General features: G+C 40.4%; 1 protein-coding gene across 2 annotated transcripts; it reads left to right on the top strand.

The window, feature by feature from the left end:
• The first annotated feature begins 1058 nt into the window (after positions 1 to 1058).
• On the top strand, positions 1059 to 24523 carry brwd1 (bromodomain and WD repeat domain containing 1). Of its 2 annotated transcripts, none has more exons than XM_030400271.1 (44): positions 1059 to 1360; positions 1477 to 1535; positions 1656 to 1685; positions 1902 to 1961; positions 2868 to 3018; positions 3249 to 3347; positions 4630 to 4790; positions 4987 to 5208; positions 6132 to 6232; positions 7061 to 7131; positions 7294 to 7394; positions 7509 to 7549; positions 7660 to 7761; positions 8560 to 8713; positions 8830 to 8964; positions 9872 to 10000; positions 10252 to 10400; positions 10693 to 10769; positions 11024 to 11245; positions 11371 to 11554; positions 12039 to 12123; positions 12355 to 12477; positions 12611 to 12681; positions 12959 to 13184; positions 13272 to 13388; positions 13550 to 13657; positions 13877 to 14001; positions 14356 to 14459; positions 15098 to 15209; positions 15643 to 15704; positions 15825 to 15980; positions 16124 to 16244; positions 16424 to 16549; positions 16693 to 16759; positions 17610 to 17660; positions 17855 to 17980; positions 18101 to 18253; positions 18407 to 18567; positions 18823 to 18989; positions 20071 to 20196; positions 20352 to 20534; positions 20620 to 20952; positions 21159 to 21320; positions 21899 to 24523. In XM_030400271.1, exons 1-44 carry the CDS (start codon positions 1324 to 1326, stop codon positions 23359 to 23361), a joined length of 6813 nt encoding a protein of 2270 aa, XP_030256131.1. In that variant the 5' UTR covers positions 1059 to 1323; the 3' UTR covers positions 23362 to 24523. The 2 variants fall into 2 exon arrangements, with proteins under 2 accessions (XP_030256131.1, XP_030256139.1); XM_030400279.1 differs by having other exon boundaries at positions 1061 to 1360; positions 14377 to 14459.
• Positions 24524 to 26385: the final 1862 nt, after the last annotated feature.

Genomic DNA, 26385 nt, shown 5'->3' on the forward strand with positions numbered 1-26385 from the left:
TTTTCTTATGTAGCATAAAGGGACTTAAGTTCTCTTTTCGTTCTAAACCCTGGTGTTGTAAAAATGACTAATAAATTAACCTTAACCTTTTTAACCTTTATAAGAAACCAAATATGTGTATCAAGATAAAATATAGGTCTAATAAAATCTACAATTTTATTCATATATAGTCTGAACATAGCATGAGATAATCAGACAATATATAGCATACATTTTAAATATTCATGTACACAATGAATTCACACACACACACACACACACATATATATATATGCACACACACACACACACACATTAACACCCAACATTATTATTCTATAAAACTACTATTATTAATATTATTATTATTAACTATATTATTAAAACTAGGAGACCTTTTTTTTTTAAATAAAATATTGACAAAGTAAATTCATCAATAAAGAAATAGGTCAAACAAATTGGCAACAATTAGTTTATGATTTCATGTACAGAACTCACAGCTGCCATCTGGCAAAAGATACAGTAGTATCCGCTGCTGTAACACCAGCAGCATCCTCTGTACTCCACCATATGAAATAGTTTTATTTTTATTTTTTTTACGTAGCATTAAGTGACCTAGTATATGTATACATATATACACATATAAGTATATGTATACATTTATATGTATACATATGTGTGTATATGTATACATATACACAAATATATTTATATACACTAATGTATATGTATACCAATATTACATATGTATATGTGTGTATGTATATATACATATATATGTATACACACGATATTATTGTACATTATCCTCACAAGGAGACTGTTTTGTTTCTATACAAATTGACAAAGTAATAATAAGTCAATCAAGAAATTGGTAAAACAAATTGGCAACCATTACTTTATGACGTCATGTACAGAACTCACGACCTTGGTCAGTAAAAGGGGGGCGGCCGTGTGATTACCGCGATCAGCGTATTTATAAAATAATATATTTACTCATGTATTTATCTTTTAAACGTAAGCTTAGAATCGTATGGATGCCTGGCGATACACACAAATTATGTAAATGTTGCTATCCGACATGCTAACGTTCACTTTTGTCTTTTGTTGAAAGTGCTCCTCCCCACCCCCTTTTTCCTGTGTTACTCCGCTGTGGCGGAAGTAAGTCGTATCGCTGAGGCCTCATCCTTCCAATGGCGACTGCAAACAGGCTGAATAGAAAGCGGGAGCAACCGTGGAGGGGGTCAGAGCTGTGTTACCGAAATTAAATAAATATATCCTATTCTCTGTAGTCATAAAGTTAGCTTGAAATTTGTTTCACCTCTCCAAATCACGGCCGATTCAATGGCCAAAAATCGGAACATTTCGCTCCTTGAGTCGGGTAAGCTGCAGAAGTAAACCCAATTGATAGCTTAATTTCCAACGATATCGCTCATGCTAATTGGTAATCCCCAACTGCTTTTTCTCACGGTTAATGTCCTCACTGTTCAATTTCAGAGCTCTATTACTTGATATCTCGTTTTCTAACAACGGGTCCATGTCGGAGAGCGGCTGAGGTGAGCTGGCGTGCCTTGACTGGCACACTGTGTTGTATTTCAAAATAGTTGACTAGCTAGTTGATAATAGAGTTAATAGTGGCCATCTGATAACGAATCGCCTCTTTTAATCCACTGCAGGTCCTGGCGAGTGAACTAGAGGAATATCAGGTGTGTATCCCCGCTGCCTCTGCTGCTTGTTAACTGCTAGCTGCTATCCGTCGGTGTTGACTGAGTCTGGGGATAAAACTTGTCTCACTCAGTCGACTTTTAATACCTCTGTACGTCTCACTCGTTTGACATCACCCGGTGTTTTTTACTAGCTTAATGTGTGCCTGCTGTTTTCCGCCGTGGTGACTCCGCTTTACCAAACTCTGTCTCCGACAGCTCTTACCCGGGAGATTGGACTGGCTGGGGAACGAGCACCCGAGGACATATGAAGATGTGGTGAGATTTAAATATCTGTTAAGTTCATTGTCGGCGCTTGTTATTGTCTTGTGACAGGGGGACTGTGAGTCCATGCTCCGTTCTTGTTTACGGTCTTTGTTCTTTTTCCTGCGGGACTGCTGTTGGGTTCTGTTGAGTTGGGAGGATTGACAAGGTCACAAGTCGGTCCTTCTGACTTTAATTTTCAAAGTTAATCGAGGTATGGTCGCTCAGAAAATGCGATTTGGATTTGGTTTAATATTATTTAGCACCGACTGTTGTACTGCAGATAGGGTGGGATGTTCGGCTTCTTGCTACGTCGAGACGGCTCCACTAGCCAATCAGAGGCCGAGAGACGCTGTCTCTGCGTTATTTTGCATGTGACCTGAGCTGTGATTGGTCCATAAAATGAAAAGTTTTGCATAAGAAGCCACGCCTCTTGGACTAGGAGTTGAGAAGCACATGAAAGCAGCAACTAGCCTGTCAGACATTTCCACCAAAGTGTTTCGGCAGGCTGCAGCCCCTTGAAAAAAGTATTTTAAATGTATTGGATGATGTGTAAAATTCCGCAATTTATGCTGTATGTTATACATATAATCTGTACAATGGCAGCTAAAGACTGATGTCATTATTTCATCATCTGTTGATAATCATGATTCATTGTTTAGTCCATAAAAAATATTAGATAATAGCGAAATATCATAATCATATCTCCAGGTAACATCTTCATATTCCTCATCTTGTTTGACCATCGGCCTAATACCATGATGTAAAACAGAAAAGCCTCAAATCTGTAAATTTAAGATGTTTGTTTGGCATTTTAGTCGCATAATCACTTACCAGAGCTGTTGTTGATCCTAGCCTTTGTTTCAGCAGTGATCTGTATTCATTGCCATGTCACCACTCAGGCTTTGTTTGCCCTGACAGGTCGCAGCCAACAGACATATTGCACCAGACCATTTGCTACGGATATGTAGGCAGATTGGACCAATTCTTGACAAAGAGGTGCCATCATGTGTCCCAGGGGTACACTCTCTCCTTGGTTCTGGAAAGCAGTCAATGCTTAGGACCGCAAAAGGTACATAATCTTTAAGGTGTCTCAGAGTATGTCTGGAGGCAGAAATGGCAGTTTTTTTCCTCTGTACATTGTTTTGGATGTTACACAGGCTGCTCACACTGAGAAATATTGAGTCCTGCATAATATAAAGCTTTGGAGTGTTTCTTGGTTTACGCCTTCACCAGAGCTCATGCTATCCTTTTCCCACACAGAGCTCAATCATTCGGTGAACTTTTTGTTTTGCTTTTCAGACTGCGACAACGTGCGGTTTCAATCTTCATCATATGCAGCCCTTCACCGGGGCAGACCACCAGAGAGGCCTTCAAACTGCAAGAAACCTCTACCCTTAGGTAGGTCTGGCCTCACTCAATATCCCTCTGTTATGTGTTTTAAAAAAAAAAAAAAGAATGTGAAATGGACAAATTGATGTGCCCATTATTGGTACCTGTACATGGTATTGCTCTGAAGGTTTTTCAAATGCCTCTCCATGCATACCATGCATGTAATGTGTGTGCGTACATGTATTGGAATGATTGGTTAAAATGAAAACAGAAAAGTAAAATCCTCGTTTAATTTTAAAGGACTGATATATATATATATATATATATATATATATATATATATATATATATATATATATATATATATATATATATATATATATATATATATATATATATATATATATATTCTACTTCACTGTGTATTCCTCTTTTGTCCGACTGTTGTTGTCAAATATCGATTTGGTGCGCTGCCACGACTGAGCCAGATTGGCTGCGTGGATGCAGTCTGTTACACTGCAGTGTTAGTTGTTATTAGCATGATAATTGTACTTATCGCATCTCATTATTTCATCTGAAGCTTTTCACAAATTATTGTATTTTTCAATACTTTGTGCACCAGATTGTTAAGGATTTTTGAGGATCCCTGTTAGCCCCTGCTGTACAGGCATGTATCTGCTGTGCACTGCAGCATTCTTGTTCTGCCTGCTTTCAACAATGTTTTCTATTTAAAAACTTGTCCTACCTCAGGGTAAATAACACACATTCAGGCCTCTTGGATTTATTTTTGTGTTGATTTAAAGAAATGCTATTGAGGTTTTGAAGGCCACCTTTTGTAGAAGATATGCACTACAAATAGGCCTCATTAAATGCTTGAAACTAAAACTAAGAACTCAAAGCAGATAAAAACCTTATGGATGGTGTTCTTGTTTCTCTGATATTTTGTCGTTTCCCATAGCAACAGATACAAACCAGATGCTTCAGACTTCAGAGCGGCAGTGATATTGTTATTATTTACAGATCACTTTTGAATTGAGGATGGCATTTGTGTTTCATGCTGTTAAATTTATGTGACATGATGTCTATAAACAACAAGAGATAAATCATGTTGAGACGGACAAGCTGAGCTAGAAACTGACTTTATTTGCTGCTGTGTCAAGATGCACAAGGTTTATTGGAAGACTTGCATGCTTGGCTTGAAAAAAAACCTTTTGTATTTTGATATATATACATCCATCCTGTGATGATAATGTCCCACCACTCGTGCCAATATTGGAGTAAATAAATGTTATGCCCACTTTTTTTGGGTTACCCCCCTACATTCTGATGATTGGCATCTTATCATCAACAGTGAAGGTCCTTCGAGGGAGAGAGCTGACGGGAGCACAACGCTTCAGCTCCATCAATCCTGTCAGCAACTATGAGCGCATGCGGCTGCATAGGCGGATCCTGGGGCATCTGTCTGCAGTGTACTGTATCGCATTTGATCGCACCGGTCTCAGGATCTTCACAGTAAGATGGAACTTGTCCCACTACCAAAAGAAATCCTACTTATTTTATGTGCTATGATCACAGTGTTTTAATTCTGCATTTGCCTTTATAACACTGATTAACGCAGCGGGAACATAGAGAATTTTAAATATAGAACACTTACGAAGTTGACACTCACCTGACTGTGACTCTACATACTTAATTTTTCTTTTCTCAGGGCTCAGATGACTGTTTGGTGAAGATTTGGTCTTCGTTTGATGGAAGGCTTCATTCGACGCTGCGAGGACACTCTGCAGAGATCACAGACTTGGCAGTGAATTACGAGAACACGTTAATTGCTGCGGGAAGCTGTGACAAGACCATCCGCGTGTGGTGCCTTCGTACCTGTGCCCCTGTGGCTGTGCTGCAGGGGCACAGTGGATCCATTACCTCCCTACAGGTAAAGGGATCTCTGACTTTGTATTCTATTGTCTTAAAAAATGAAATGAAGCAGGTTTCTATTTTCTAAACAAAAGTATTTTGGCATTATTTGAACCAGATGTGAGTGTTTCCAGCCATGCAGTTCTCTTTATTCCATTGTGAGAGTACTTTATTGTTATCCACCTCCATATTGTTAAAGTATTGTTAGAATGTAGGTCTTACAAGTATTGTTTTTGTGAAAGTCTGCAGTCCAACTCTTTTTAAAGCTTATCAAAAGATAACATAATTTACATGTGTGACTCTGGTACGTTGTGCATCTCTTTCTGCTTTTCACATATGGTGGCATTACTTATTCTGGATTAATTTTATATACTGTATTGTACTGTTATTAATGGAGCAGAGGCTTTAAAACCTTGGCTGGCAGTACATGTTTATTCCATACTGACACTGCCTGAAATGAAACAAAAAGAAGAGGTGTTTGGAGCTCTGGCAAAGGTTTGTTCTATCCAAAGAATCTGTTTCCATCAGCCCTCATTGCATCTTCCCTTTATCACTATGACAACTTGCCTCTGCTAAGTATAAAAGCAGTTATTGCAGTATGCACATGATGCTGCATGGATGGCAGCATCCTCTTGGTTACCATGGCTGTCCGTACTCTGTTGTTTGCCTTCCATTTCAGTAGGACAAGTGGTCTGAAGACTGAGAAAACTCATCTGCTCCAGTGTTACACAAGTCAGTCATTGCTGATGTCATGACATCACTTGAATCAGACATTTAGTCTACTCAAGAAAATAGATTTTTTTGTCCGTTGACTATTTGTGAGGGCAGCAAAGGGGGATTGTGTCAGTACTTAACCCCCCATATCGAATGCATTTCTTGTTTTTATTAATATTAAGGAGGAGTAATTCAGGTACTTGATCTGTGAACATCATGTGTTTTCAGTTCTCACCGTTTGCCAAGGGCTCCAAACGTTACATGCTGTCCACTGGAACTGATGCTACCGTCTGCTTCTGGCAGTGGGACGTCAACAACATCAACTTTAGGTGACCATTTACACATGTTTTGAAATGGTGACAATTCATAAATATTCACTTGCAGTGCTCTTAAAACAGTATGGTCAAATAAATACAAGGTTGAGTGTGTTATGTGGCCAGAAATCTACAAATGTAAACAGCTGATATTTGAGCATAACATAGTTTTACTTGTTTGAGTGTCAGTTGAAGAGACAGGGCTTTGACAAACAGTTAACATGCTAAACTGTAGGCTGTTATGTAAATGACAGGTGGGAATGGCAACTCTTCTTATGGAAATCAGCTACAGGCCTTAAGCAAACGATGGAAGACAAACTGAACAGGGTGGACTGTTTTGTTTTTCTGCTCCAATACCTGCTACTGTTTTGGTAATACGGCTCCTTAATAAAGCTGCATTTAGAGTCTGCCTTACTGTGATATCTGAACTTGCAAGCATATAGTTGTATTTCAAGCAACCAAGTTAAAGTATCTGTACGATATGAAGACAGACTTGATCAAAATCGGCATTCAATTTCCATTTTCTCAAGGTATGTAGGTGAGCCTTATCTGAAAAAGGAATGTTAACTCAACATCTGACCTGACTCTAATCACTCCTGTCATCATGAAGTTGGAATCTCTGAAACTTTCATTGACAGGCTGCCATGTGCAGCAAATGAGTTTTGACATAAAAATGTAGCCTGTAGAAGTTTTTCAATGATGTCAGCAAATGGTCAAGGCCAATCTTTAAATCTGTTTAAGAACACCCACCCAAAATTGCAGGATTTGATATGTACTTCTAGCTTGTTGGTAAAATCTAGTGAATTATATTATTATGTAACATTTTCTCTACTGTCCTTAAAGTGATCGGCCACACAAATTCATAGAGCGCCCGAGGCCAGGAGTTCAGACTGTGTGCTCGTCATTCAGCCCAGGTAATATACGATTTTAAATAGACTGATATGTAAAATTACTACATGTACATAACCTGTACACATACTACTAAATGTGTTTTGAGTGGTGTCTTATTAATACAGATGTATAAATTGTCTTCTGAATTTTGTGTTAAAACACTTTTAATGTCTTCTTTTTTTCAGGGGGGATGTTCCTGGCAACAGGAAGTACAGATGATGTCATCAGAATATATTTCGTGGGAAGCGGGAGTCCAGAGAAAGTATCAGAGCTTCATGAGCACACGGTGAGAGCTCCAATCAAAAGCCAAACTTTTTTGTGAAGCATGTTCCTTGACAGAGAACATATTGAACTTGGATTGTCGATTTGATTATTCTCCATGTTGCTGCTCTCCTTCCAGGACAAAGTTGACAGCATTCAGTTTTGCCACTCAGGTGAAAGGTAAAGTAAAATCTTTGTACTTGCTCACCATCGATTTCTCACAATAGTTACATTGAATTGTATACAACAGTGCGTACAGTGAAGGTGTAATGTGTTTGTTGTTGTCTCAGGTTTGTGAGTGGAAGTCGAGATGGGACAGCGCGGATCTGGAAGCTCCATCAGCGACAGCAGTGGAGGTGCATCTTGCTCAACATGTCTGCCACTCTTCCAGGGTAAGGAACGCTTTGTTGTTGGTCCACCAGTGTGAATGTGACAACAAATGTAGTCTTTCTCAGGAAGAAATACAAAGACAAGGATGTGAACCGTATGAGCAACAGGATGTGAGAGAATGACATTCCCATTGGTGGTTTAAAAAAAAAGAACAACTGGGAGATTCACTAAATTAGCGCAATCATTTGGTCTCTAGGCCGCATGAAAGAGCTGTCAGAGCATGTACCTGTATGCCAGCTGAGCGATCCATTTCCCCGCATGTTTTATTTGTTCAGATTGTTTAAATCGTAACGGCTGCTTCACAAGCAGGTGAGAGGGCTGTGACCTAGTAAAAGAAACTGTTAGAATGAGCTAGCTTGGCTTCATGTTGGGTTTTTTTGACGAGATGTGGACCGTTTCACATGTTCGGTCCTGTGTGCCAAGTTGGCATCACATAGGTGTTCTTTTTCGTTTATATTGCTGAAGAAGTCACAGATCGCACTATATGCACCAAGTTTGGTCAGTATTAGAGATTTCGATTATGTGGAGAATTATCAGCATTTCTTGAGTTAAGCATAAGTGAAACTACAAGCATGTTGATCTTCGTCAGCGAAGTAAAAGTGAAAAAGAACAATGCTGTGGCAGTAAAACAGGTAGGAATAGTCATATTGCAACAGGAGACAAAGGGAAAAAGAACTAGTTATTGTCATTTGTGTTGAGTAATGAATCAACTGTATCACTCTTAGACAGCATGTTTTGAGTGTTGCAGCTGGTCATGTGAAGTTCATGCATTTTTCTAATTTGAGTTTTTCCCGTGTCAGTGCTGAAACAATGACTGAAGAGGAAAGCTACTTCAAACCCAAAGTCACCATGGTAGCGTGGGATCGTCATGATAATACAGTCATCACGGCTGTTAACAACCATCTCCTCAAAGTGTGGAACTCCTACACAGGACAGCTGCTACATATCCTCAAAGTAATTGTGCACCATTCTTTGTTCCTTTTGGTAAAACATAGAGCGTAGTTGATATCACAACCACCTCATTTAACCTCCACAACTGACTAATAAACTAATCTGAACATTGCTTTCAGGGCCATGAGGCCGAGGTGTTTGTCCTGGAGCCGCACCCCTTTGACCCCCGCATCATCCTGTCTGCCGGCCACGATGGGAACGTCTTCATTTGGGACCTGCAGCGAGGGACAAACACACAGCACTACTTTAACATGGTACACTGACACTTCAAAATCAGAACATGGTACTTCCATGATGAACAAACCATACTCTATTTAGAGACCCTCCATGATACACATGACAAAGAAGGAGGAGGAGATTTTCAGAGGAGATTTTCGTACATTAACTATGACAACATTTAACACAAATATCTTACAGTTGAACATGTCCATGTTTTAGAATATATAGCTTCTTCGTGTTCTATTAGAATCAGCTTTGTTTTTTGTTTGTCTCAATGAACTTTAATAGACGTACAGCAGTGGTCCATCACAAGCATCGAGCTTCAGGCTATTGTCGTTGCACAGTTGTACAAAGCTCACTATCAGTCCTCTGTACTTCTCTGTAAAAATAGTCTCTGAGTGACAACAGCATTATTTTTTTCACTGGAAACTATTCACTGGGATCATACAGGTCAATATCGTGATGTCTTCGTCAAGAAAAACACTTATTAGAGTCCGCCAAAGTCGTCACTACATAGGCTATGTTGTATGTCCAGACGGACATAGGTGTGAACTGAAACTTAACTGGTGTGCAGAGGTATATACCTGCAAGGTGGTATTGTAGTTCATCCTGGAGCTGTCTCTCATTTCTCTTTAACATTTTATAGGAATTTTTTTGATTCTCTCATTTATTTTTTTTGTGGTTTGACAAGTGTGACTGCCTAATAACTGTAGTAATTGTTCTCCTTGCACAAAAGGTAGAGCTGTAAATGAGTGTAATAGGATAGCATGTAAGAAATCCTTGTGCTCTACCAAAGTTGGTACCACTTTGAAGTCTTGTAGGGAATTGGCAAAAAGCCTACAAGGATACACATTGAGAACAAGTATTGAAATATTGTTGAAAACTTGTGTTTGTGTCCTAACATGTTTCTGTACATGTGGTTATTTTGTGTTTCTCATCCAGATTGAGGGCCAGGGTCATGGAGCCGTTTTCGACTGCAAATTCACCCCGGATGGCCAACGTTTTGCCTGCACAGACTCTCACGGCCATCTGCTCATCTTTGGCTTCGGCAGTTCGAAGCCGTATGAGAAGGCAAGGATAGAAGCACATACAAGTGTTTTCACAAACAATTCATCATTGTTGCTGATTTGAAAATCACAGTAAAGCCATTCAAGTTTACAGACTGGCTGTTATATTATAGCCATTAAAGTCTGACACTTTCAAAGTATGGTATGGTATGCATCCAAAAATAAGTGTGTGTCTGAATAATCCCGCGTAACATGAATGCAACAAAAGCAGCAGGGTGACACCATTTTTTTATCTTCCTCCTGGTCTCCACACAGCTTCCAGACCAGGTGTTCTTTCACACAGACTACCGACCACTGATCCGAGACACCAATGGCTTTGTGCTGGACGAACAGACGCAGCAGGCGCCCCATCTCATGCCCCCGCCCTTCTTGGTGGACGTGGATGGAAACCCCCATCCACCAAGGTAGACACGACCTTCTCTCTGTTATAGAGCAGCAGTACAGTTTTGAATCATTAACTTAGGGGTCAAATGTTTGAATCATTAGTCCATGCAAGTTCTCAATGCCCTAGGCCACTAGCAATACCAGGTAGAGTGGTGCAGTTACTTTCATATTGTCATTTTGTCCCTGTTTTAAATAAAATTTTTATGTGTATGATTCAATGCGAGGTTAGTGTTGGTTTGACTTAAAGCTAATTACAGTCTGCTGTGTTTCATTTGAAATATCTTGGTTAAAAATTTTTCACTTGATTTTCAGGTACCAGCGTCTTGTCCCTGGTCGGGAGAACATTGCTGCTGAACACCTGGTTCCACAGCTGGGCTACGTAGCCACCAGTAAGAATACAACCCACCAGACGCAGGCCTTCATTTGACCATAATCAGCCTTTTGCTAGAGAGCAGAATGTTTTATTTAATACATGACTCATTTATTCAGTTTCTCTGCTTTAACAGCCAACTTAATTTAGGAACATCTGAACCTTATCTTCCCTGCTACAATGATGAGCTTGATCATTTTCTAACTAGCCAACTGTAAGAGTTGGACAAGCTCCACTGACGCTCTTGTTCTCCCCGTTTGATGACATTTTCAGGTGATGGCGAGGTGGTGGAGCAGGTGATCAGCCAACAGACTGCAGAGCACGAGGAGGTCACAATCAGACGCAGCAGCCTCCTGGATGAGGCAATCAGAAATCTCCAGGAGCAGCAGGCCCGGCAGAGCCAGGCTGGGGCCGAGGCAAGGCCTGGAGCTGGGGTAGCACCAGCTGAGGCACAGGGCCCAGCCTTGGCACCTGCACCAAGCACACCCCGCAGAGGTATCAATACACCACCAGTGTATTGGATTGCTTTAGCTGATATATTGCCTCATTGAGCTGTTGGATGCCGGCTGTGTGATTTGCTGTATTAAACGGTAATATTATTCTCTTACCCTCATTATCAGTGTCTGTAAATGATCGAGCAGACGTGCAGTCGCCCCCTAATGTGGGTCTGCGCCGCAGCGGACAAGTGGAGGGCGTCCGGCAGATGCATCAGAATGCACCTCGCAGCCAGATGGCTACTGAGAGAGACCTGCAGGCCTGGAGACGCAGGGTGGTGGTGCCTGAACTGGCAACCAGCACCTACAGGTAGAGACCTGACACCGTTTACACATAGCACAACTGATTATTTAAATAATGTAATAGTTTAATAAGACCTAGATTGAAATGGATCTTAATCCCAGTCCCATTTTACATCAGATCATACCCAACTGAAAGTTTTTTTTTTATTCACATCAAAATACACATGTTTAAAAAGGTACCGTTTGAGTGCTTTAGTTCATTGTTGAAACTCAGTCAAGAAAGTCACCAGATTGTTTTTAGAAGCATTTGTTTCGTGAACAAATACATTTGACACATCGAAAGGAAACTGAATATTAATTTTGACCTGGTTATATTTATAATAACAACAGAATAAAGGTCCAGTATCAGTAGTTTACTTGTACAGTATCTTTAGATCTTAGGCATTGAAAATGTATTCATTGACATTAACAGAAAAGTAACAGGTCCTTATGGCTCAGGTGTGTCTTACTGTTCCTTTTTAGACTTAGACATTATGCAAATTTGTTTTCAGGGACCAGGAGAACATTCGAACAGCCAAAGGAGACGAGGAGATGGCGTTGTACAATGCAAAGAAGAGACGCATTATCTACAACCGAGTAGGTTTATTTTACTTTCACCTGTGTAGGAACTGTTCTGTTTGCAATTTGGATGAAACGATTTAATCATTTAGGAATGTGTTTTCCCTTGTGTTTTTGTTTTTTTTACATTTAAATAATTATCAGCATTTTTCTGCTATTATTTTTTTCCCCTTTTTTTCTCTTGTTTTATCCACAATTTCTGTACAAATCTTTGCGCCTGTGTTGAGTCAGTTCCATCTGTCCCATCAGGATGATTCAGATGATGAAACTCCCACTGCGAAGCGAGCACACGGTCACAGCGAAGGGCTGGAATTCATGGACTTGTCATGTGAAGAGGGAGAGGAGACTGCAAGCTCAGATGGACACACTGAGGTATCACAATCTCGACTTTGCTGTGACTGTGATGTCACATTTACAAGCACCTGTAGTTTTTATTATTTATTTACGTATGTGATTTTTGGGGGGGAAATTTTAAGTACGGTCCTGTGGTTTTTAATTTGTTCAGGACAATGAATTGGACGGCAGTGAACTGGATTCGTCCAATGATGAGGAAGAGTGGAATAGTGACAGCTCGAGGTATAAAGTTTTATAATTATCACAAACTACTGAGGAGTCAGTCCTCAAATTTGTTTGAACTTGTTTTGAGTACCAGATAAAAGGGTTTTCCCAAATCACCAGTGTTATGATATAGAAAGAAATATTGACTTTGATGTTCAAACTTTTTGTTGTCTTAGGTGGCAATCCCCCACACATCTGGTACCCCAAGCAGGTTAAAACAAGTTATTTGATTAACTTTTGTGTTGCCTGTTTGCACATATGAAACTTAAAGTCATAACTGGTTTTGATTGGACAGTCACACATCCAGCGAGTACTCAGACTGGACGGCAGACGCTGGCATCAACCTGCAGCCCTCCACCCCCTTGTCATCACGCAAACGAGTGCAGCGCAGACTCAGCAGCTCTGAAGACGACGATGAAGAGAACGAGGACGAGGAGGAAAAGCAGCAGAGTGACGAGGAGGAAAAGCCGGCCAAGAAAAGCAAAGAGAAGGCCAAGAAGGCAAAGAACAAGTCACCCAGAGTGCGTTTTGCAAATATAGTACATACTGTTTATTTTAGAAATATCTTAAAACCGGTTAACATTTACTTGATTTACCTTTGCAATCAGCGTCCAAAGGCCAGACCATCCATCAACAGAGAAGTCTCCAACGAGTTCAGACCCTCACCATGGATTACTGATGTCATTCCCAGGAAGTCTCCCTTTGTTCCTCAAATGGGCGATGAGGTATGTGCATTAGACTTTAGGAGACATACTTTACATAGCCATTAGAAAACATGTTTTCAGCTTGTTTTAAAGATTTTTGTATTTAACTTTTTAGTAGGAAAATATGCTCTTAATGCCACTCAGTTCTTCCTTGACTCTTCTTTGACTCTTCTGTCTGTCAGGTGATCTACTTTCGACAGGGACACGAGGCGTACGTTGAGGCCGTGAGCCGGGGTGATCTGTACCCCATCAACTTAGAAAAACAGCCCTGGAAGAAAATGCAACTACGGGTAAGACTAGGACAAATAAAAAGATAAAAGATGACAGATAACACAATTTCAAAGAAGTGGAATATAATCTATAAAATTCTCAGACTTTTTGATGTTGAATATAGGTAGAATGTTTTTTTTGGGGGGTCATTTATATGTAGGCAAAAATCTAAACTGAAAACATATTTTATTGTAAATGTTTTCAAATGTGTTAATCAAAATGAAATGTGTATTTTCTAGGACCAAGAATTTGTGAAGATCACTGGGATCAAGTATGAAGTCTGCCCTCCAACACTCTGCTGTCTGAAGCTGACTCTCATCGACAACGGCACTGGCAAAATCACAGACAAGTCGTTTTCTGTCAAGTAAGCAGCTCTGCTTCCTTCACTTGCCCTCTATTGAGAAACACACTCGATATTGGTGCATTTCTCACTTCCTTAAGCAACCCAACATGAAAGAGTCTTATTTTGGCTGAATGCACAGTACATGCAGTGTATGAACATAATGATTATGATGGTGGTATGTAGCTGTATAATATAGGCATAATGCCTACATTTGATTTTTGGGTTGCCGTCAACAAGGTCCATCATTAGACTTTAGAAGATGACTATGTTTGTGGCTTTGCCATGCTGGCAGAAATGCTGGTCTTGCTGTGTTTTTTTTTTTTAATTATATGTATTCATCGACAACTCTGTGTTTATTGTTCTCCCTCATTAAAGCTACGCTGATTTCTTGAACAGGTATCATGACATGCCAGATGTGATTGATTTCCTCATTCTGAGGCAAAGTTACGATGAGGCTCTTCGAAGAAACTGGCAACCAAGTGAGTCTGTGCACCTTGTTAGATATTATTTTTGTTGTTTTCATCATTTGAAAATCTAAATCTACACAGAACACATTTGTCATTTTGTCAACACTTCAGACAAACCAATAATTACTCTTTTTCACTGTGAGGATTTCCTTTTTGTATCACTCTGTCGAGGCACCAATTAAAGAAGTTTTGTTTGCACACTTGTCGGTCAGTATTTTGTGCATTCCTACACAAACTGCACAGCTCTAATTTTAAAAATGGAAGTATTTTAAGTATTTGTGATATTTCCTTTTTTTTTTAAATTGAATTTAACTGTAAATTAAATTGTATACATGAGCCCCCTCATTGCCTGGACACTCTTCGAAAAGGGGATTTTGATCTAAGTGAGGCTATAGCGGGTTAAATATGAAGATTTATATTCCTGGCTTTTGCAGTACTTGCTTTTTCGTTTCTCTTACTATGTCTTTTGTCATGCACAAAAATCCTAAGGCAAATTTCTTACATGTGAAACCTACTTGGCAGTAGACCCGATTCTAATTGTTGCTCACACCCATCCTCTTTCAAACCATTCATCAGTGCAGCCTCTTACAAAAAACAGATACTGTTGATTTTATATCCTTCTCCTAAATTGATCATCACCTCCTGTGCAGATGACAGATTCCGCTCAGTGATAGACGATGCTTGGTGGTTTGGGACCATCGTCTGCCAGGAGCCCTACCAGCCGGAGTACGCTGACAGTCTCTTCCAGTGCTTCAAAGTCAGGTTGGAAACATCACATGTTGTCATGAAAGGGTTGGCAGGAGATACTGTGATTGTGGCGTCAGGACCAATGTCAAATATTGGCTAGTTCCTTGGAAATATGGATTGTCCCACCGTCAATATTTGACACATTGCTTTGAGTGAGTAAGTAAAGTGAAATTTATGACAGACACTGTAGGGGTATCCGCCTCTCAAAGCAAAGGGTGAATACAAGCCCACGTTAACACTTTCTTTCCCAAAACTGTGGTTGACGTTTGATGTTCAGTCTTTATTCTTCAATTTATTGAGGTGTACTTAAAATAGGCTACAGTATATCCTACTGTCTGACCCCTGGTGGTTATTAAGAGGCATGACAGTGTCACATGTTTGATTTGTTAAACAGGTTTAACTGACACAAGTTTAATAGCTGACTTTTTTTTATGCTTTCTATCACCAGATGGGACAATGGGGAAACGGAGAAACTGAGTCCTTGGGACGTGGAGCCTATTCCAGATAACGGTAATGAAGACTTTTTACTTATCTTATTGCTGTTACATCCACACATTGACACAGTTCTCAGAATCTATTGGCAAAAGAGGGTTTTAATACATATTTAACAAGTTTGTCTTTGCTGTGCAGCCGAGCAGCCAGAGACAGAAGGGGGTGGTATCCCTGTGACGGCAGATGAGATGAGCGAGCTGATGTACAAGCCTCTGCAGGGGGAGTGGGGGGAGAGGAGCAGGGACGAGGAATGTGAACGCATCATTGTTGGCATCGACCAGCTCATCACAGTCGGTGTGTAGAGAAATTGACATTCTCTAACTCTCTATTGTTTGCTCGTACTCACACACTCCCTCTTCATAATTCGCTCACATCTGTAGGTTCCTTTAACTATTCCCAGTCATACTAACCCACCTCCCCCTGTGTTTCTGCTACAGAGATTACAGCTCCCTTCTCTGGTCCTGTGGACTTAGTCCAGTATCCCTCCTACTGCACTGTGATCGCCTATCCCACTGACCTGGGCACCATCAGACTGCGACTCATGAACAGGTTCTACAGGTCAGTCCTGTTAGACTTTCCTCCTTCCACCTGATAATGCAAGCAGGTCAAAGCATGAAGTATTTGCACTCCTGACTGTTGACCCAGTTCTGTCCTTGAAATGTCTTCAGCTGCTGACAAACAAATATCTGACGTTTTGTACAGTTTGTGTGTATTAACCCACCTCTGGTGATCCGCAGGCGCCTCTCAGCATTAATATGGGATGTCAGGTATATTGCACATAACGCCCGCACTTTCAATGAGCCAAGGAGCAAGATTGCCCACTCTGCAAAAATCATCACAAATGTCCTCCAGAAATTTGTCAAGTACGTTTCATTCATTTGTTTGTCCTGACAAGCATGCTTCCCAAAATTAAACCCATTGCTAGATCGCATGATAATTACAGGCACAGTATTATACAGATAAATTGTCTTGCACGCGAAATTGACACCTTTTCCTACTTTCCCAGTAATCCGGCTTGCACAGATATTATGGAGATTTACAATGCTGTTGAAGAAATGGATGATGATGATGAGGTAAGTCTGGCTGATTTACTATATTTGTTTGATTTATCATGTCCTGCTGTCAAATTGCTACACCTTAGTTTGAGCAGCAAATGCATGCAAATAATAGAGTGCAATTGATGATAAAAAGAAGAGACTATGTCAAGGAACACGTCATAGGAAGGTTGTTTTCCGTTACTGGTTGCAGGCACCTTCACTGTTGTCATTTATGATTACATTTATGTAGGGCCGTACCATTTTAAAGCTTTATTAATGTTTGAATGTTGACATTCAAATACTAAATAGTCTGAATGTTGCACAGCAGTCTATTAATTCTGTTTAACCTTGATATTTCTGCACATTTGCAGGTCAAGATCAGGCTACACTAATATCACTGTTTGTAGAAATCGATTCAGAGGTGGCTGCGTAGGATTGTTTCTGACTTGTGCGATCAGAACATTTCGAATAACTTCAGAGAATTGTACAGGCCAAAAATGAAAATGTATTACAAGAAGATGGATGTAATCTTTTCCAAAATTAACAAGATCTTTTAATTAAAATAAATGTTCTACTTCAAATCCTATTTGTTGGCATTTAACCTTCCATAAACATTTTCACTACAGTCAAAAAACTGTTCTCCTACTTTCCACACATGAAGGGAGGCAGCAGCTGTGTTAACAGGACAGTATAGCACCAATCTAACAGCACTACAAATTTATTTCTATAACTGCAATAACGAAAATCTATTCCGACTCGAACACTATTAAGTTTGAGGATTTCATGAGCTTCATTCGAAAACCTTAAGAGAAGCTTTGAAGGTTAATAAAATTAACTTTGGTACAGCAATAGACGTAGGTAATCTAAACTTGATTTCTTTCTTCAGGAGGAAGATACCGAAGCACCAGGAACATCGTCTGGACACAGACTGCGTCAGGTAAAAAGATACAAGGACTTGTTCACATACAGTTTATAAATAATCCAAATAAAGATTTACCAGATGTTTTGCGGTTTTAATCGTGTGTAAGGTTCATCAGTACTGTAAATCTGGTGCATGATGGATGAGAATTGGTTAGCAGATCAATGATTTAATAGCAGCTCTCGTCATGATGATCTCTACGATATTTGCAGCGCTCTGTAGAGGTGCTGCCAGACAGGGACGCCTGGAAGGAACAATGCAAGACTCTTATCAACTACATATTTGAGTGTGAGGACTCAGAACCTTTCAGACAGCCTGTGGATCCTCAGAACTATCCAGTAAGTCAAAACAGTATACCACAGCATGCTGTTAACAAGTTATACTTTACTCGTGTGTATCAGTGTTTTGGGTAAAGATCGTGTCTAAATTTTGTCGCGTGCGCGTGTGTTCGTTCCCAGGACTACCATGACATCATTGATACACCAATGGACTTTGGCTCTGTGAGAAGGAAGCTTGGGAATGATGGCTATGAAAACCCCATAGAGCTGTGCAAAGACACCAGGCTAATATTTGCCAACGCTAAAGCCTACACACCCAATAAACGCTCCAAGGTAGGGTAATTTAGGATGCTAAATGTTGCGGGTGGAGATCATCTAATAAAATCTGCTTTGGGTTTAGATATTCTATTGATTTATTAAGTCATATAAGTATATTTTGAGTTTTTGTTTGAGTTCTTCTGACTATTATTTTCTGTCCCATTCTAGATTTACAGTATGACGTTGCGGCTCTCAGCCTTCTTCGAGGAGCAAATCAGAACAATCGCATCAGAATACAAAACTGCTGTGAAGAGCAGTGACAGGCTCCGCCGCAGTCAAAGGTTCCGCAAAAAAATGCAGCAGCAGGATCAACCCTCCGCCTCATCAAGGTTTGTTTGAGTTATGTGTTTTGTCATGTTGTCTGCTTGAGAACAGGAAGAACAAGTTTTGTGCTTTGATGAATCATAGATTCATACATTCACGCTTAAAATACTCTTACAAACAATACTTTCTTGGTGCAAGTGCTAAACAATAACCTGATTTCATTGGTTCAAGCAGTCAGAGCAGGTCATTTGGGGATATTGAGGGCACATTTGACATAACCTGTCCATGTTAATGTCTGATGAAATTCTTCTTTTCTCAAGTCAAAAGAGAGCTGCTGTAAAAACTCAGGAAAAAGTGGAGTCGACGTCAGTGACCAAATCTACCTCAGCCAAAGTGTCTGTTCCTGAGAGAGCCAGGAGGAGTCGAAGAAGCAGCTCAGGTCACAGCTCCTCAGAGGACGACTCCAAAGCTGCTTCATCAACTCCAGGTACAAAACACATTTTGCCTCGTAAGCTCTGTTTCCACCACAGGAACTAGAAACCTTTTGATTAACTCATCGCGTCCCCAGGGTAATTTAGACCAGGGTCCAAATTGTGTTTTGGGCACAGTATCTTGCCTCCCAAAAAGTCCCTGCTTGGGGAATGGTACCATCCAAATGTAAAGGAACTTGGGGGTGTTCTTGAAGCGCTAAACATTTCTGATTGGTCCTGCACTCTATATTTATTTCAGCCACCATTTGTTTACAATCTGCATAAATGGACCAGTTTTTGTTTTTATTTATTGTGCTTTGGTACATGAACATGGCATTATAGAAGAAAGCATACAACAGATGGTCCGACAGTGAAGTCTAGTCCTTGTCCATTGTCCATTGTTGTATATTGTGTAAAAACAGCTGATGTTTTTTAAGCATAACATGATCAGTTTGCCTAATTTTCATAGGTGTTTAGACATACAATGGCCTGCTGGAACCTTTAAGTTCCTTGAAAAATGTCCTTGGACTTCTGTGTACTATTTGTGGAAACATGGCTTGAGTTGCTTCTTTGACAGTAGAAGACTTTGCTACCAGCAGTCCTATTGAAAATCATAACTAAGATGTGAAGTTGTATAAGTGAAGCTTTACTTTTCAAAACATGTTTAATTAAATTAACCTAGACGGGTATTGTTTAGTAAGAAGTTTAGTAACTTGTAAAGTCTGCAATTACTGCCAACACAGTCTTAGATTTGACTTACACTACTTGTAATGATGGAAATAGAGCCTGTAATGTCACTGTATTGATCAAAATGTCAATCTTGCCAAATTCTCTCTCTCCCCACAGTAGTGGACATTTTTGGCCACAAGCTTTAACACCTATTCAGACTGCACCTCAACAGCCCCTTGCTAGCTTCCATCTTGCCTCTTAAGAAAAGACAACTGTGGCGTTCTCTAACACATTTTTAGCTGTTTATATAGGAGGGGGTTGCATTTCCAGCTCTTGATGTCATCAAGCTCTGGCTCCTTTTCAGGTTTGACTGCACTTGCCAATATCTGCCAAATGAATAATATGTAATGTGAATATCTCTTATTTCAGAGTCGGAGAGTGAGAGTGAGCTGAGCGAGTCAGAGGAGGAGAAACGCCCAGGTTCATCAAGGCACCATCAACTCAGACAGAAAGCAAGAGTTACAAGAAGCAAACATGCCAAGCAGAGGAAAAAAGGTGAGGAGTATTTCCTGGTAAATACCCAGTTTTTAAATATCACACCTCATTAAAGTCGGCCTTGTAATCAGAAAAAGTCATTGAAGTTTGAAGTCCTTAAGCTGTGTAATTTTAAAAAACAAAACCCATAACGTCAGATATGTTATTGTTGCCAGTTGCAGAGAGCGATAGTGAGGAAGAGGATGAAGAAGAGGAGGAATCGGAGAGTGAAGGAGAAGATCGAGAGGATGGAGAGATGTCCTCCCATTCCTCAGGTCGTCGCTACCCAAGCAGGAGTAAAAACAACAGGAGCACGCGGCTGACCAGAAACAGCACTGGTGCAGACAGGAAGCGCACAGGTAACGCCACTGACAAGCCCAGGGATTTTCAAAAAATCCACCAGACAACATGTTAATCATCCTTTTTTTTCTTTTTTTTTTCCAGAAGACAGACCAGAGGTGAATGGTCACGGCAGCAGGTCGTCTCGCAGGGAGAGACGTCACCACCACGACTCTGACGGAGCCACAACCGAGGGCTCTGACAGGGAAGAGGAAGAGGAAATAACAGTGCGCAGGTCGCTCAAGAGAAAGACAGCGAGGGCGGCTGTGAATAAGATGAAACTCCTTGAAGCTTCAGATGAAGACTATGAGGTGGAGGAGGAAGAGGAGGAAAGGCCAACAAGGAGCAGCAGCCGCCTCCGCCACCCGATCCGGGCCAGCAAACGCACTGCAGTGATTCAGAGCAGCTCAGATTCTGATGAAGAGCCTTCAACACGGGGTGGGCAACAATGCTTTTATTAATCCTTTTTGTCATACAATCCTAAATTTTAGAGAGACCGAAAACACACAGATACACCGATGTCAGATCTTGTAACTGTGCTTTGACTTCATTCTAATACAGTGCAAATCTTGCATTTCTGTGTTTTAGCTTGGAGCTTATCAGATAGATTATTTGCTCAATGCTGCCCTTGTTTGTGTTTTTAGCTTCCCGGAGAGCAAAGGAATCAGGTGGGGAATCAGAAGAGGAGGAGGAGGAGGAGGGCAACAACAGTGACGCTTCATCCTCCACTCAGAATCGTCAGAATGGAGACACAAAGTCCAACAAACAGAGGACAAAAAGACAAGCTGCTAAGACAAAGGGAAATGGTGAGAAATGTCCTCATCAGTCACTTTTAGATGGAGTTGCACTGATTAGTCAGTCAATCAATTAGTGGATCGAAAGAAAATGGCCAACTATTTTAATAATCAATTAATGATTTGTAATTTTTCTTGTTAAAATGTCAAACATTCGCTTTTCATAGCTTTTTAAATGCAAATGTGACATTTTGTCATGAAATGTTGTCATAAATCAGGAGTCCTTGAAAGTGCTTGAATGTGTGTGTGTGTGTGTATATATATATATATATATATATATATATATATATATATATATATATATATATATATATATATATATATATATATATATATATATATATATATATATATATATATATATATATATATATATATATATATATATATATATATAAAAATATAAAATTTTAAGAGACTAAAAGTTTTAGGGACATGTGTTAAGTTATTGCCTGCAAGCTTCTGTAAAGCGGACTAGTTCTCATTATAGAACAGCAATTAACCTTGATCTGTGTCTCAAAATATGCTGTGTTGGATCCTTGGATCCTGCTCTCATCACTTGGATTTCTTTTTCCTCCTTTCTCCTGCAGATACTTTGTCCCGTGTGAACGGACACAGCGCAAAACATCAGAAGTCCGACAGCAACTCTGAGGAAGAGGAAGCTGCAGAGGAGAGTTCTGGAGAGGCAGAAGAGGAGGACGAGGAGGAGGAGGAGGAACAGGAGGTTGTGTCTAAGAAACCCTCCAGAAGCACGCCAACCACTTCAGCCAGGAAAAAGAGGATCACAAGTGAGGAGGAAGAGGAGGAGGTAGAGGACACTGAACGCAGGACCACACGACACAAACCTCCTGTAAGCTCAGATGAAGAGGACAAAGACCACAGGTCTCAGAAACACCCACACCAAAACGGAAGAAATGTGGAAGAAGCCATCCACAAGGACTCTAAGAAAAAGAGCAAAGTGTCATCGTCAAAAAGCCAAGACAAACAAAAATCTGCCTCAACTAATAAACTGGATGGTGCAGAATCCGAGGAACTCAGTGATTCTCCAAAGAGATCCAGCCCACGCAAGAAAAAACTGAAAAAAGATGAAGAACGCGATGTAGAAAGCAATCACTCCAGTGAGGAATTTGAGGCGGAGTCTAAGTCTAAGAGGCCAACGAGAAACAAGAGTAAATCTAAGCGGCCTCTTGATGGCACCTCGGCTTCAGAGAGTTCTGAGCAGGAATACAAACCCAAGAGAAAATCAAGGAGGAAACGCTCCACTGGCTCGTCAGATGAAGAGACAGATAATTCAGACAACGCGTCAAATAGACGCCTGAACCTCAGAGCGCTACCAAAAAAGAAATACATCAGTGACAACTCTGAGGAAGACTCTGCCTCTGCAAGCCAGGGTAAACAGAGAAATGGTAACAGAACAGCCACAGCGTCGAGGGAAGACAGGAATAATAAGAGAGAGTCTAAGAGAACCTCTCCAAATGAAGCCAGGAATCAGCTGTCTTCCAAGAGAAAACGTATTTACACCTCAGACTCTGATGATGCGGAGGAGGGTGGAGAGAAGGAGCCAGTGTCCAAGAACAATAAGAAAAGCCCATCAGGCTCTTCAAAGCGTCCCAAAATGGAATCCAAACAAGCGGATGGTAACAGCAACGAGGAAGACAACTCTTCCCAATCCGATTCCAGCGAGGAGGAAGAGGAGGAAGATACTGGTCGTTCCAGGAGTGCGACGAAGAAGAACGCAAGGAGGCCAAAACACAAACGGAAGGAAAGCTACAGCAGCAGCAATCACAGTTCTTACTCTGAGCGCGAGCAGTCGTCTTCAGCATCCGAAAACTCGTTGGCCAGCTCAGGGTCCCACAGCAGTCCAAAGAGGAGAAGTCACAGACGGTCTGCGATCGGTGAAAGAACTGCCGGCCGCCAGCTCAGGCAGCGCCGCAGACGGTCTGCCTCAGAGGAGGAGGACAGCGACGAGACGTACGGCAAACCGCAGCGAAAGTCGCGCGTGAACACTCGGAACCGGGGGAAACGTACGGTCATCTATCACGACAGCGAATAAAGGACATAGCTGCTGGAACTACAGACGGAGAGTAAACTGGAGACCTTAAAGACACTTGATGGCCACGTTATGGTAGTAGCACTGGAGTCCTCGAGAGAAAATGCTGTGAATCTGTTTCATTCAGGGATATTTATATTTTCTATGAAAAACATGTTTATAGATGTAATACAAATTCAAGCATTTTGATCCGCTGGTTTTCACAAGGATGCAGAGCAAAACACCACCTCCCATACTGCTTGTTGTGATTCGGCCAGCAGAGTAACCATTCTGGGGAATCTTGTCAGCTTGGGTGCTATCTAATATACCTCTGTTTAATCAAGCATATTGCTGGCTTGCACTAAGATACACTGTAATGAGGTATTTCATACACTAGTTTTGCATTAGAAACTCAGGGGTCAACTAAGTTTACTGTAGTCTCAGACATGCAGTTGTTTTTTGAGCTAAGGCAAGGACAAGAAACAATTCCAGGTCGGCAGATGTCCAAGCACACTGACTGGGACAAAACAAAAATCCATGTTCAGACTTTTGACTACAGCACTCCTTTGTAAATCCACACACTTAATGCTTGACTGTATTGAGTTAATATGAGCCAAATGGACGAATATGAATAATTTTCCCCATACCATTTCATTTTCTAAAATTTAGGTTTGTGTTGTATTCTAGTGAATAGATGTAAATATGTGATTGAGAATGTGGGAAAGGTTTGGCGATCAGTCGGTAGCAAAGCGTTTATTTAAATTTGAGCTTTTTTTTATTTTTCATTCTTTTCTTTTTTCTTTTTTTTTTTTTTTTTTTTACATTAAACTGCATTGTCTTGCCATATGTCACAAATTGGTACCTTTTTGCCGAGTACGAGTAACCAAAAGTACTTATTGCAAAATACTGTGATTTCTCATATTGGGAAGACGTTTTGTCCTGTGTTATCTACTTTCAGTATTAAATTCTTTTTCAGAGTTGACTTAAAACATTTTGCCAGTCACATGGTTTAGTTTTGTTTATGGGGAGGTTTCTAAATACAGTCGCTTTATGACATTTTGCTTAATGTTTTTCGTACTACACCTTTAATAACAGATTTCACAGGAAAACTATTAACGCAATGTGGTTGTGGAGTGCAATGAATGAGTTATTCCTCCTATTAATAAAGACATCATTTCAAGGTGTATTCTGTATTTCACTTCCGATTCATTGACATCATGAAGGTGGTCCACCTGTTAATAATTCTGTCAGGAATCATTTAACGTTGCAGTGGTTATCGCCTGCAAGCATTACTCTTCACGTGTTGTCCACAAAAACTGAGCAGCGAGGACTAAATGCAATTCGAATAACTGGACTGCACAAGGTATATAGTTCTCACTCATTAGTCCCCGGTTTTGTCTAGCAAAATTAGGACAGATTGTTACAGGGAGTCGGTGTAGTTCCAATTACGTCCTTGAATGATAAAAATAATTCTATTTACAACACCAAGTCTGTGTTTAGACTCCACCGAGACTGTCTTAAATGTCAAAATTAAATATAGAGGCCATTATGTTGCATGCAGTTTTGGTACTCTATCTAGTGTTTTTCATGGCCAAGTTAAATTTTTCCAGGCATATCTGGACAACAAAACGATTTATTATGTCTCATATAATGAGACTTGTACTCAGTCTCATACTATAACGTAAAATAGTACGAAATCATAGCATAAAAGTTGAATGTAACATTTTTTCCTAATGTGACAGTTTTTATATAAACATTTCATTGTAAAAAGACATTTTCAAATATTACATTGAATGTTTAATAGCATAAGTTACCATGTAATAACATGAAACATTTTGTCAAAACAAATGATCAAGTTTTTTACGAGACTTTTCACATTAAAACACGCTCTAGGGCGCGCGGGTGGTCGAGTGGTTAGAGCGCATACCATAAAACGCAGCCGACCCCGGTTCGATTCTGGCCGGAGGTCCTTTGCTGCATGTCACCTCCCCCTCTCTCTCCCATGTTTCCTCTCTGTCTACTGCTAATAAAGGTGTCTATGCCACAAAAAAAAAACAAAAAAACACGCTCTAGTATATAATTATAACAAAAGTTATTATTGTAATGAGTATGGTGCAATAACGCAAAAACAACATGAACAGCTTACTACTGCATATAGCTAGAATCTTTTAACAAAACATGAAAATAACTTGCATAATAAATTCAAAAACAGATGTTGAACAGAATTTCTATATGAATTTAATTTTCAGAGCACATTTTCACAACAGTTCACCCATAAATTCAAGGTGCAAGCAAACCACATATTATAGCATTTCTCGGTTGGCTCAACACGTCAGTGACCTGCTTTTAGCTGGAATGAGGAAACTGAATGAATAAAGCCTCTCTTCCACAGACACCATGGGTGCCCACCACTCCTAAATATTTAGGATGCGGAGGACTAAATTCTGGTAGAAAAATGCTACATAACGGGGAGCTGTTGTGGGGACCCTCTTGGATGATTGGGTGTGGACATGGTAAGGTCTTGTCGTGGCCTTGGGGAGTCATACTCCTCGTCTCTCCATTGCTTTTGGATGTGCACTAACTACAGGGTCTGCATGCCTGACAGCCCTATGGATGGCTCTTGATCTAACAAATGCTAAGTCTTTGTCTGTGTGGTAGCCAGAGATATAGAGAGCTACAATGATCTTGGACGGATTGTCTTTGGTTTTTTTTAAGTCCTTCATGGCAGCCTTCGCTGGGGTTGTGAAAGACGGGTCACTGCTGACCATGGCTGTCAGCTCTTGGCACATCTCAGCAAATCCTGCTACAGCAGCTCGATGTCGTAATGGAAAAAAACACCCAGTGTGGTTTAATCAACCCTAATGGCTTGATCACAAAAAAGATCCAGAATTTTTGAAGAGCAGAGTAGTTCTGCTGTCATTGCCTGAAAGAATGTTTTGAATGATTAGATTCTTGTTGAGATTCTGCAGCCTCTATCACCACTTCAATGTGCCAGGTGTTATAGGCAATTCCCAGTTCTGCAACAGCGTCTGATCCTGTTGATGAAAC

The sequence above is a fragment of the Sparus aurata genome, chromosome 2, assembly GCF_900880675.1.
Source record: "Sparus aurata chromosome 2, fSpaAur1.1, whole genome shotgun sequence".
Lineage (NCBI taxonomy): Eukaryota > Metazoa > Chordata > Actinopteri > Spariformes > Sparidae > Sparus > Sparus aurata.

What these genes read in the sequence shown, in the direction of transcription:
- brwd1 (XM_030400271.1), top strand. Translation starts at nt 1,324, where the DNA reads ATGGCCAAAAATCGGAACATTTCGCTCCTTGAGTCGG. An exon ending in GTGAACTAGAGGAATATCAG is followed by an intron (nt 1,686 to 1,901) that starts GTGTGTATCCCC and finishes TGTCTCCGACAG; the next exon opens with CTCTTACCCGGGAGATTGGA. An exon ending in GGAGCCTATTCCAGATAACG is followed by an intron (nt 15,705 to 15,824) that starts GTAATGAAGACT and finishes TTTGCTGTGCAG; the next exon opens with CCGAGCAGCCAGAGACAGAA.